Source organism: Alexandromys fortis, unplaced genomic scaffold (assembly GCF_014885135.2).
Source record: "Alexandromys fortis isolate MF-2015 unplaced genomic scaffold, M_Fortis_MF-2015_v1.1 scaffold_238, whole genome shotgun sequence".
In the NCBI taxonomy this organism is placed as follows: domain Eukaryota; kingdom Metazoa; phylum Chordata; class Mammalia; order Rodentia; family Cricetidae; genus Alexandromys; species Alexandromys fortis.
In genome coordinates this window covers 1381307-1392827 of record NW_026068126.1, presented here as the reverse complement: position 1 = coordinate 1392827, position 11521 = coordinate 1381307, and the positions used below count along the sequence as shown (strand labels likewise).

Sequence of the window (11521 nt, the reverse complement as noted above, 5' to 3'; positions counted from 1 at the left end):
GTGTGTGTGTGTGTGTGTGTGTGTGTGTGTGTATAGTGAGCAAGTCAAAAGAGAATTCTGGGGAACAAAAAGGGTCAGGTAGGACACAGAGGCCATATATGCTGGGTATATAATTAGAAACATCTTCTGAGTCTGGGAAATGGACCCAAGGAGGGAAACATCATGTGCTTAGAGAACCAGAAAAAAGCTCAAAGCAGCTGACATTATACCAGGATCTGAGAGTGAGCAGTTTGCAGATTACAGTAGTAGCAATAAACAGATATGACATTTACATGGGGCTGGAAAGGTGGCTCAGTGGTTAAGAGCACTGGCTGCTCTTCCAGAGGTCCTGAGTTCAATTCCCAGCACCCACATGGTGGCTACAACCATCCATAATAGGATCTGATGCCCTCTCTGGCATGCAGAACACACATACATAAAACATAAATAAATCTTTTTTTAAAAAAAGATATGACATTTACTATGTACCAGACAGTGTTCTAAGGTTTTATCATATGTTAATTCATTTATTCCTTATAACCACCCCACAGAACAGGTACTACTGATCTCCGTTTTACAGAGGAGGACACTAAAGTACAAGAGCAAGAACTCACTTGGGAGGGAAGCAATGTTGTCTGAGCCAATGTTCAAATAAAGTGTTAAGGAAGACCTCAAGCCACAAAGAAAAGACATCCAAAGACATACAGGTAGAAGGTGGCAAACTCAGGGGATGTGTATCTCTTAAGACTAAACACGGTAAAGACTATTTATCACCAACTGTACTAGAGGTTAATCTCTATTCTTCTACAGGCATAAAGTTGTTAAGTAGGAATAACATGCCTAGACATGTCCTATAGAGAGATGAGTCAGGCTTCACTGTTCAAAGTACATCTACAGGGAAGAGGACAGAGCACAGCAGGATCTAAAGAATACAGAGTTACTAGAGGAATTCAGATTTATGAACACCAACAAAATCGCACATGAAAGGTTTTGTTTGTTTGTTTTGCCCCAACATGGATGAATAGATACAGAAGGTTAGAAGGTCCAGAAAGACTACAAGGTCCCTTACTCAAGAACTATGTAAGCAATAAAGCCAGTTTAGCATACAGAAGGCTACAGAAAAGTGGGCTTGGGGAAGAGATCAGTCTGACTTCATCACAGTGGAGAACATTAACAATTCTGGAAGATGCAATGAACAGGTAGTTAGGAGACAAGTCTGGGGTCCACAGGAGCAACAGGAGCTATAACACATGCATTAAGGAGTTACGAAGACACATGTAGACTGCAAAGCCTATAGCAATCACACACTAAAACTCTACTGAATAAAAGAAAAGAACCAAATTTTAAAAATTTCAGAGCTTTAAAGATAATTTTTTTAATTAAGGGATGGAGAAGAAGCTCAGTGGTTAAGAATATTTATTGCAGGGGGGCTGGAGAGATGGCTCAGAGGTTAAGAGCACTGACTGCTCCTCCAGAGGTCCTGAGTTCAATTCCCAGTCAACCACATGGTGGCTCACAACCACCTGTATCTGGCAGCATGTGGGCATACATCGAGGCAGAATGTTGTATACATAAGAATATTTATTGCAGCTGAGCGGTGGTGGCGCACACCTTTAATCCCAGCACTAGGGAGACAGAGGCAGGTAGATCTGTGAGTTTGAGGCCAACCTAATCTATGAACAGGGAGTTCCAGGACAGGCTCCAAAGCTACAGAGAAACTCTTGTTTTGAAAAACAAAACAAAAAGAATGAAAAAGAAAAAGAATATTTATTGCTCTTCCAAAGGGCCTGGATTCAGTTCCCAGCATGCAGATGGCTGCTCACAACTTCTGGTCTCCCTCTGCACCAGGCATGCACATACAGAGTAAACACACACACATGCAAGCAAAACACTCATATACATAAAACAAAATAAACCCTTAAAAACTCCACTCAGTTCCAAAGTTAAGAACACATCAGAAGTGGTAGTGGAACACACCTTTAATCCCCACACTTGGGAGGCAGAGGCAGGAGAATCTGTGAGTTCAAGGCTAGTCTGGTCTACAAAGAAAGTTCCAGGACAGCCAAGGTTACAGAGAAATTCTGTCCCAAAATAAATAAATAAATAGGTAAACCATTAAAAGGTAATATATAAAACAAAGAACACACCAACAATGTGACAAGAAGTGATGAGAAGACAGAAATATCACAGAAAATGAAGGCGATTTTAAGTGGGTGGGCAACAGTGTCTATTGCTGAACTGGTGTGAGGCTGTCAAATGCCACTAAAACGAGACTATGAGAAATTACTGGGGAAGCCAGGCATGGTGGCATACACTTTTAATTCCAGCATTTAGTATGCAGAGGCAGAAGGATCTCTCTCATTTGAGGCCTGGTCTACATAGAAAGTTCCAGAACTACCAGGGCTATGTAGAGAGACCCTGTCTCTGAAGGAAAAAAAAAACATAACAGAAAATTACTAGGGATAAAAAACATGATCACTAATAATTTTTATCAAGTCACTAGAGTAGTGATATGTTGACTTAAACGTAAATAACGCAGAAGGAATGGAAGTGTGCTCATAAAGCGGAACATTCCGGATGACAAGCCCTTATTTCAGGTTGGAGACTGTCCTAAAGAATCCTGGATATCAACTCACTAAGTCTTCATGGTTCTCCCCTCATTCCTTCTTTTTTTAAGAATTATTTTTTATTTTATAATTATGAGTGTTTTGCCAGCGTGTATGCATATGCATTATGTGCATGCAAGAGAGACTGCAGAGTCCAGAAGGTACCATATCCCCTGAAATAGTTAAAGACGGTTTTTGGCTGCCATGTAGATGCTGAGAACAGAACCAGAGTGCTCTGGAAGACCAAGTGCACTGGGTGACAGTGGTACACACCTTTAATTCCAGCACTCGGGAGGCAGATAGATATCTGTGTGAGTCCAGCCTGGTCTACAAGAGCTAGTTCCAGGACAAGCTCCAAAAAAAAGAGAGAAAGAGAAAGAAAAGAACACTAAGTGCTCTTAACTACTAGCTATCTCTGTAGTCTGCCCTTTAAGTAACCAAGTCTGGGGAGAGGGCAGGAAGTCCAGTCATTCAACCACTAGATGCCAGGAGTATCCCCTTCCTCCTACTGCTGACAACTAAAAGTGTTCCCAGTCATCGTCAAATGTCTGCTAGAGGGGAAGATTGCTCCTGGCTGAGAAACATTGAGTTAAGTAAGATAGGATCACAGAAAGCAAGTCTTGGACGACAGACAAGGATCATTGGTAAAAATATTACAACCTGGGGTCAATCCTAGAGGCTCACATGGTAGAAAGACAGAGCCAACTCCCACAAATTGTCCCCTGGCCTTCACACTTGCTGTAGCATGCACACATGTGCAAAATACACAATTAAATATGATAAATAGCCAAGCTCCAGACAGGCTCCAAAGCCACAGAGAAACCCTGCCTCGAAAACCCAAACCAAACCAGACCAGAACAAAAAAAAAAGATAAAAGAGAATGCTTTTAAATTACCTTTATATCAGGGTCTGAGAGCTGGTTCTTCAACAACTCTAAGTCATTTGTTTCACCCTAAACAAAGAGAAGAAATTAAAGTACAATTACTATGGTTTCCTTTAAATATTAACAGAATTTTGTTTCAGTTTTCAAGACAAGGTTTCTCAGTCCTAGCTGTTCTGGAACTCACTCTGTAGATCAGGCTGGTCTAGAACTCACTGAGATGCCTGCCTTTGTCTCCCAAGTGCTGGGATTTAAGGCTTGCACCACTACCGCCCAGCCAGAGTTTTTATTATTCCTTGATATCTCAGAGAACTACAAAAGGACCTGTAGAACTTCTATATATCGCTTACAATAATAAAGTCAGAACCATACAACTTTTAAGAATTCTTATTTAATCCTAAGCTGTTTTAACTGCATTTTTTTATTTATTTATTTATTTATTTATTTATTTATTTATTTATTTATTTATTTATTTTGGTTTTTCAAGACAGGGTTTCTCTGTGGTTTTGGAGCCTGTCCTGGAAATAGCTCTTGTAGACCAGGCTGGTCTCGAACTCACAGAGATCCGCCTGCCTCTGCCTCCCGAGTGCTGGGATTAAAGGTGTGTGCCACCACCGCCCTGCTTAACTGCATTATTTTTAAAATTTTTCTTGAGGCAGTGTCTCAGTGAAAGCAAATGAGAGCTTTGTAATTCCAGGAGCCAAATTGTCGTAGCTTTGAGAATGACACACCCATGTATCCTGGCTTAAATGGAGCAAAATCTCTGCCCATATAATTCCACTTCAGGCTGACCTCTTTTTTCTTAATTTAGTTTAGCAGTCCAAACAAGTTCTTACAGCAGTGATGCTACTTGTCAGTAAAATGAGGCTGTAGAATAACATTCTGTGTGTTAGGAAACCAGTCATTGAAGGGGACTGTTGCCTGTGTGAACATATGTAATGCTTTGTTACTAGAATAAACTGTACTATGCTTAAAAAAAAAAAAAAGAATTCTTATTAAAGGCAGTCCTGGTCATTTTATATACTCAAAATCCCAAATATTCAGATAACAAGCCCAAGGCCACCCGTCTGGGCAACCCCATCTCAATATAAAAAGTAAAAAAACAAACAGGGCTGGAGAGATGGCTCAGAAGTTAAGAGCACTGACTGCTCTTCCAAAGGTCCTGAGTTCAATTCCCAGCACCAACATTGTGGCTCACAAGCACCATTAATGAGATCTGGTGCCCCCTTCTGCCCTGCAGGGACATATACAGGCAAAACAGTGTATACATAATAAATAAATTCTTTAAAAAAAAAAAAAGTAAAAAAACAAAAGGGCTGCAGCTAGAGCTCATGGGCTTATCCTAGGCTCAATCCCTAACACTGCAAACAAACAACTAAGGCAGCAAGAAACTTGCTGCATCAGAAGTCTACAACAACAGAAGAGTCAACAGTCACTCATATTCAACTAACCAGGGGATGGACACTTTACTACATCAGATACTAGTGAAAATTCTCTAAATAGGAGATAAAAAACATTGTGATATGTCAGCAAGAATTAAGACAGCATCTATTCATATGTATGAGTAGGAATTATAAAACACAATCATTCATGTTATATCTTTAGTGATGAGATCTAGAGGAACCACTTAGACAACACAAAACCAAAGATCTCTAGCTTATTCTTCTAAAGTGAAGCTTAGGTAACTCCTTAAGAGATAAAATGGTTTAATAGAGCCAGGCATAGGGGTGCACAGTAAAAAGGGAGAGGCGGGAGGATCTCTGGGAGGTCAAGACCAGCTTAGTGTACAAAGCAGTTCCAGGCCAGACAGAGCTATTTATTCAGTAAGATCCTGTCTCAAAGGGATTAAAACTTTTAATGGGATTATGTAATTCCAGGCTTGAGGCAAGAAGACTGGAGCAAGAGTATCCCAAAAATAAATAATTAGGGGCTGGAGAGATGATTCAGCAGTTAAGAGCACTGGCTGCTCTTCCAGAGGACCTGGGTTCAATTCCCAGCACCGACATGGCAGCTCATAACTGTCTATAGTTACTGTTCCAGGGGATCCGACACCCTCATAGAGACATACATGCAGGCAAAACATCAATGTACATAAAATACAAATAAATAATTTTAAAAATAAATAAGCCAGGTGGTGGTGGCACATGCCTTTAATCCCAGCACTCAAGAGGCAGAGGTAGGTGGATCTCTGTGAGTTTAAGGCCAGCCTGGGCTACAAAATGAGTTGCAGGACAGCTAGAACTACACTGTAAAGCATAAAACTTCAGCAAATGCATTTTGACTACTCTGACACTATCATGCATATCACTAAATATTCTACTTTAATATGGCGTCTAAAAATACTTCCTCCCTCCATTCCTTATCTTTCCAGACCAGGGGTTCTCAACCCCTTCAGGGAGTCGAATGGCCCTTTCACAGGGGTCACCTACACCAACAGAAAACATAGATATTTACATTGTTACTCTTTTTTCTTTCTTTCTTTTTCAATTTTTCCAGACAGGGTTTCTCTGTAGCTTTGGAACCTGTCCTGGAACTGGCTCTTGTAGACCAGGGTGGCCTCAAACTCACAGAAATCCACCTGCCTCTGCGTCCTGGGTGTTGGGATTAAAAGCATGTGCCACCACCGCCTGGCTTACATTACTATTCTTAACAGTAGCAAAATTACAGTTATGAAGTAGCAAGCCGGGTGGTGGTGGCGCACGCCTTTAATCCCAGCACTTGGGAGGCAGAGGCAGGTGGATCTCTGTGAGTTCAAGACCAGCCTGGTCTACAAGAGCCAGTTTCAGGACAGGCTCCAAAACCACAGAGAAACCCTGTCTCGAAAAACCAAAAACAGTAAACCACAAATACCAATCTTCTCATATAAGCACATAATCCCCCTTTTTTTTTTTTTTTCTTTTTTTTTTTTTTTTTTTTTTTTTTTTACTCATACCTTTTTGTATTTCAGTAAGACTTCTGTCACAGTTCCACCAAACCGAACAGTTTTTCTTGGGGGAGAATTGAAGAAATCACTCTCTAATGCAAGCATATCCGAAAGCCTGAAGAACCAGAAGTACCAGGTATTAAATGCATGACACAGAATAACAGCGAACATGACTGAACCAACGTCATTTTTAAATGCTATCCATGTTTCCAATCTTATCCTCACCTTTCGTTCTTCACTCAGCAACTGTCTTCTCATGGGACTTGGAATAACAATCCAAACTCAAACTCCTAAAGGGAAAATACTACATGCTCGAAAAACCAACACTTGGGAGGCTGAGGCAGAATCCAGAAGTTCAGGGACAACCTAGGCCTAGTGAGATTTTAATCTCAAAATTTATTTTAAGAGAAAGGGAAGGAAAAAAAAAAAGAAAGACTCCAAATTCCTGCATTAATCCTGTAAGATCCCATTTAACAGGGAGGGCCCTTGTCTAACTCTGATCTCGAGGTAGAAGCATTTGTTAGAAAGAAGCACGGTGTCTTTCTTCTTCAAACTTGTCAAGCTGGTTCCCATTTCACTTGCTACTCTTTAGAAACACTCTTCCCAAATACATACAAGGTTGAGGCGCAAATATTAGAGGCTTTCTCCACCAGAACTGCTGCAGTATTTAGTTCTCCACAGCTCTAACTGTTCATTTACTGCTGTCCCTGTCCAGCTGTTGAGCCCGAGAACGTTCGTCTCTGGATGAGTTATTGTCCCCAGTGTCCACACTTCAGAAGTAATTGTCATTATGCTAAGTGCTTTACAACGTTTCCTTCACTTACAAAGTCATACAAAAACCTAAAAAATGTTGCTTGGATAAGGACAACTGGGTCTGCTGCTCACTTCTACAGAAACAAACTTCAAAGTTTAGAATTCAGTTTGTCACCACTGACAGCATTCACCCAGAAATCCCAACTCAGGGAATGCGGTCCACATCTAGGCTAAGGGGGGGGGGGGGAGAGAAACCGCAGACGACGGGCCTAGAGTCCCACAAGGGCGTCCCAGGAGTTCAAGCGGAAGACAATGGAACAGACAAGGCTGACTAACAGCGCCTTCGCCCTCACGGAGGGAACGCGAGGCTGCGGCGCACCAGGGCCGAGCCCGCGGGCCCGGCGCTCTCAGGCCTCGGGACGCTCCCACCCGTCGCCCCCCCCCTCAGTCCTCGGGACGCCCCGAGCGCTCACGGCCGGCTCGAGCCGGGACACGCAGGGGGAGGCCGCCCGGATCTTACCCAGTCCGCGGCGCGCCCAGCGTGCCAGAGGCCGCAACCGCCACATCTCCCGGCAAACTCGTGTGAAGCAGCGGGGCCGCCATCGGGCCAAAGCAGCGTGAGCGCAGCGCCTGCCGCCGGAAGCCACGGCCGCCGGCCCACCCCGGAAGTCGCCTTGGAGAGGCAGCCTCCAGCCAATCGGGGCCCACCTGAGGGGAGCGTGGCACTCGCCTAGGAAGGCCCCGCCGGCCCTAGCCTTTGGGAAGCGTGCCTAATAGACCGGGGCAGCTACGAGCCAGTCAGTGGCTGCGTTCCTCAAAGCCTTCCTCCAGAAGAATCCTGTCATGCTGGCGAGCACCTGAAACCTCGGCCTCTGAAGGTGGAAGCAGAAGGATCAGGAGTTCAAGACCAGACGGTAAAGTGCTAGGACCCGGGTTAGTAAAAAGCCCGGCGTCATGTTAGTCATGCCAGCACTGGAGAGATGGAGACAGAAGCATCTTTGGGACCCGCTGACCGACCGGCCAGACTAGCCTTCCAGGCAAACACGCAAGCAAGCATCCACAAGCACACAACACTTAAATCGAATCGAGGAAATCAAGATCGATTCCCAGCACCCAGGTCACAACTGTCTGTAACTCCAGTCCCCAGTCCCAGGGGATCTTATACATAGTGCCCAGACATATATGCATGCAAAACACCCAAACACATAAAATAAGTTTAAAAACAGTTCTCTTTTAAATTATTTATTATGTATTCAGTGTTCTACCTGCAGGTCAGCGGAAAGCACCAGATCTTATTGTGGATGGTTGTGAGCTACCATGTGGGTTCTGGGATCTCGGGAACTCTGGAAGAGCAGCCAGTACTTTTAACCGCTGAGTCATCTCTCCAGCCCCTTAGAAACAGTTTTAAAGAGCTATTTGATCTCAAGCTTACTTTTTGTTTATCAAGCTGTTGATAGAATCCAGACCATTGTTCATACTAGGTGGGTGCTCTACTATCGAGCTCCACTTGTAAATTTGTAAAAGAAACTAATGTCACCCAGACCAAAAAGGAGCAACCACATGGCAGCTCACAGCTGTCTGTAACTCCAGTTTGAGGGGATCTGACACCTTCACACCAATGCACATGAAATAAACCATTTTTAAAAAATTACGACAAGGTTATCTTCAGCATCATGTTAACTAAAAAGCACAGCTCTGGTTTGCAGCATCATAAATCCAAGTTCTGTCATCCTTGAACCGATTTTGAATCTGATACTGTTTTAAAGTTTCTTAGGAATGTTGAGCAGAAAGCACCCATCTCCAGAGCAGGGGAAATAATTGCACATTAGCACAATCAATGCTTTAGGATTGCTGTTTTTTGCAGAAACCTACTCCCCTCTATCCCAAAGAAAAGCAAAATGAGATAAACAGAATACATGTGTATGACACATGAAGAACATAAACTCTCAAGTAACTGCCGATTCAACCATAATGCCATTAATTTTGAGCTGAACATATATTAAAAAAAAAAAAAAACACCTATGACTATGCCACCTAACTCAAGAAGCAGAACCCCAAGCAGCACTGGTGACTTCCAGAGTTCCTCGAGCCATTTGAATGCTCGAGCCAGAGTTCCTCCAGCCCCCTAAAAGTCATTTTAAAGTGTGGTTTGTTTTGAGTACTGGGAATTGAACTCAAGGTCTTGCACATGCAAGGCCAGCTCTTTAACCACTAAGCTACATCCTCAGCTCTTCCATTCTCTTTATGTAAATAGCATTTTTTTCCCCCTCAACAGTGTGCTTTGGGGGAAAAGGTTTGAGACAGTGTCAATATATAGCCTCAAATTCGGGATCCTCCCAAGTAATCCTGAGTGCTCACAGTAGATACATAGTTTGCTCATCTGTCTGAGATGATGGCAAGTGGAGTCTTCTGGCTTCAGGATCCTGCTGTAGATAAGGCTGACTCTGAACTCCTGATCCCTCTGCCTCCACCCCAAGTACTGGAATTACAGGTGCATGCCGCCATGCCCCACTGGAGTTAGATTTGATTTGATTTGATTTTTGGTCCTGAGGTTTGAGGCAAGAACATTGAGCAAGGAGCTGGAGAGATGGCTCAGTGGTTAAGAGCATTGCCTGCTCTTCCAAAGGTCCTGAGTTCAATTCCCAGCAACCACATGGTGGCTCACAACCACCTGTAAAGAGGTCTGGCGCCCTCTTCTGGCCTTCAGGCATACAGACAGAATATTGTATACATAATAAATAAATAAATATTTTTAAAAAAAAGAACATTGAGCAAGCACACACTCTGCCACTAAGATACACCCCAGTCGACGGTGTAATTTTTTTACATGGTTTTGAATTTTGTATGCTTCATTACATGGCTACTCTTTCAACATTATATTTCTACAGTCCATATCATATAATATAAAATTGTAGTTTTCTCTGCAATGTTGTATTCCATTATCTGAATACATTAAAAAATGTACCAGGGAGAGATGTCTCAGTAGTTAAGAGCATTGGCTGCTCTTGCAGAGGATGCAGGTTCAGTTCCCAGCACCCACCTGCTAAGGCAGAAAGACATAGGAGTCCAATGCCAACCCTTCCAGGTTAGCCTGGGCTACAGTGTGAAACCCTGTCTCACATAACCAAACCAAGGTAAACCAACAAAAACCCTAGGCTACTAAACCATGTTGAATACATATTTAACTTGGTGGTAGTGGCACACAACTTTAATCCCAGGCCTCTGGAGGCAGAAGTAAGTGGATCTCTGTGAGTTCAAGGTTAGCCTGGTCTAGGACAGCCAAAGCTACATAAAGAAACCCTGTCTCCAAAAACCAAAACAAAACCCCAAAGAAACAACAGCAATAGCAAACAGCATGTTTATGCTTCCCTACCATGCACAAGCATTGCATTTGATCCCAACACTGCAAACAAGAACCACGCAAAACCAAAAAGGGCCAGTGAGATGGCTCAGCAGGCAAAGGCACTTTTGTTGCTGCACTGGCGAACCTGGGTTCAATCCCTGGGAACACAGCCCGCAGCTCCTACAACAGAATGGCGCCCAGACGTGTAGACAACTGAATCCAAAGAAAGCTTGAGAAATCTTGGGAAAGAATAGAGTAAAGCATGTTTTCTTGGTAGCAGCAATTTCTCAGGTCTACTCTGCTTGCTAGAGGCAAGCAAGTGCTCTCATCTAAGAGAGGCTTCCTGACTCAGCTTTAGCTGCAAAACCCTGCAGCTTATTAAGAGGTCCTGCCACGAAACACTTAAATGGTGTTGATAAAAGCTGACTGCATGCTTTTTGGTTTTCAGCAGTAGCAGGAAAAAAGCTGCACCATTTAAAAATCCTGGCTTTCTGGGCCATCCGGCCAGGGCAAACTCTGACTGTTTGAGGCAGGAGGGCCGACTACAGAGAGAGGACTTGAGTGTTGCCGGTTGCAGCTCGCTTGCTGGCAGGGACCTTGAAATGCCATAGGGTTGTGGCTATAAACATGGCTACAGCCTGTATCTCCACCATGAGGTTGGAAAGCTAAGGAATGGACTGGATCTAGCTGGCAAAGCCACGGCTTTAATCCTACCCATATTGCTCAGTAATTTAAAGGCTCATGTGGTCAGAAAAAGAGAGATTCAAAAACAAAAAAAAACTTTAAATAATTTATAGTGTGTTAAAAATATATGCAAGCTAAAAGTTCTTAAAAGTAAAAAAAGGAAGAGAGTAGTTGGGTGTGGAAGGACACACCTTTAATCCCAACACTTGAAAGGCAGAGGGAGATTGACCTCTGTGACTTCAAGGTGTGATAGCACACGCCATAATGCCAATGCCTGGGAGGCAGAGACAGGCAGATCTCTGAGAGTTCAAGGAAAGCCTGGTCTATAGAGTTATTCCAGGTCAAAGATATAC

At 43.3% G+C, this 11521-nt stretch overlaps 1 protein-coding gene and 1 long non-coding RNA gene across 4 annotated transcripts in view; one reads left to right on the top strand and one right to left on the bottom strand.

Moving 5' to 3' along the window:
• Rrn3 (RRN3 homolog, RNA polymerase I transcription factor) overlaps positions 1-7815 on the bottom strand; it is a 51190-nt gene extending 43375 nt beyond the window's left edge. For 2 of the 3 annotated variants that reach the window (XR_007589224.1, XM_050125817.1), the window contains exons 1-3: positions 7662-7815; positions 6398-6503; positions 3481-3537 (exon numbers count right to left, since the gene is read on the bottom strand). Coding sequence is in view for 2 of the 3 variants with exons in the window: in XM_050125817.1 (XP_049981774.1) it covers positions 3481-3537; positions 6398-6503; positions 7662-7744 (246 nt within the window). In the remaining variant the exon portion in view is untranslated. Of the gene's footprint in view, positions 1-3480; positions 3538-6397; positions 6504-6613; positions 6679-7661 lie in introns of all 3 variants that reach the window. The other variant, XM_050125818.1, reaches the window with a different exon arrangement.
• A 62-nt stretch (positions 7816-7877) lies between these two features.
• Positions 7878-11521, top strand: part of LOC126490703 (uncharacterized) — an 11301-nt gene continuing 7657 nt past the window's right edge. The window contains exon 1 of the long non-coding RNA XR_007589225.1: positions 7878-8055. This is a non-coding gene — a long non-coding RNA (uncharacterized lncRNA). The remainder of the gene's footprint in view (positions 8056-11521) is intronic.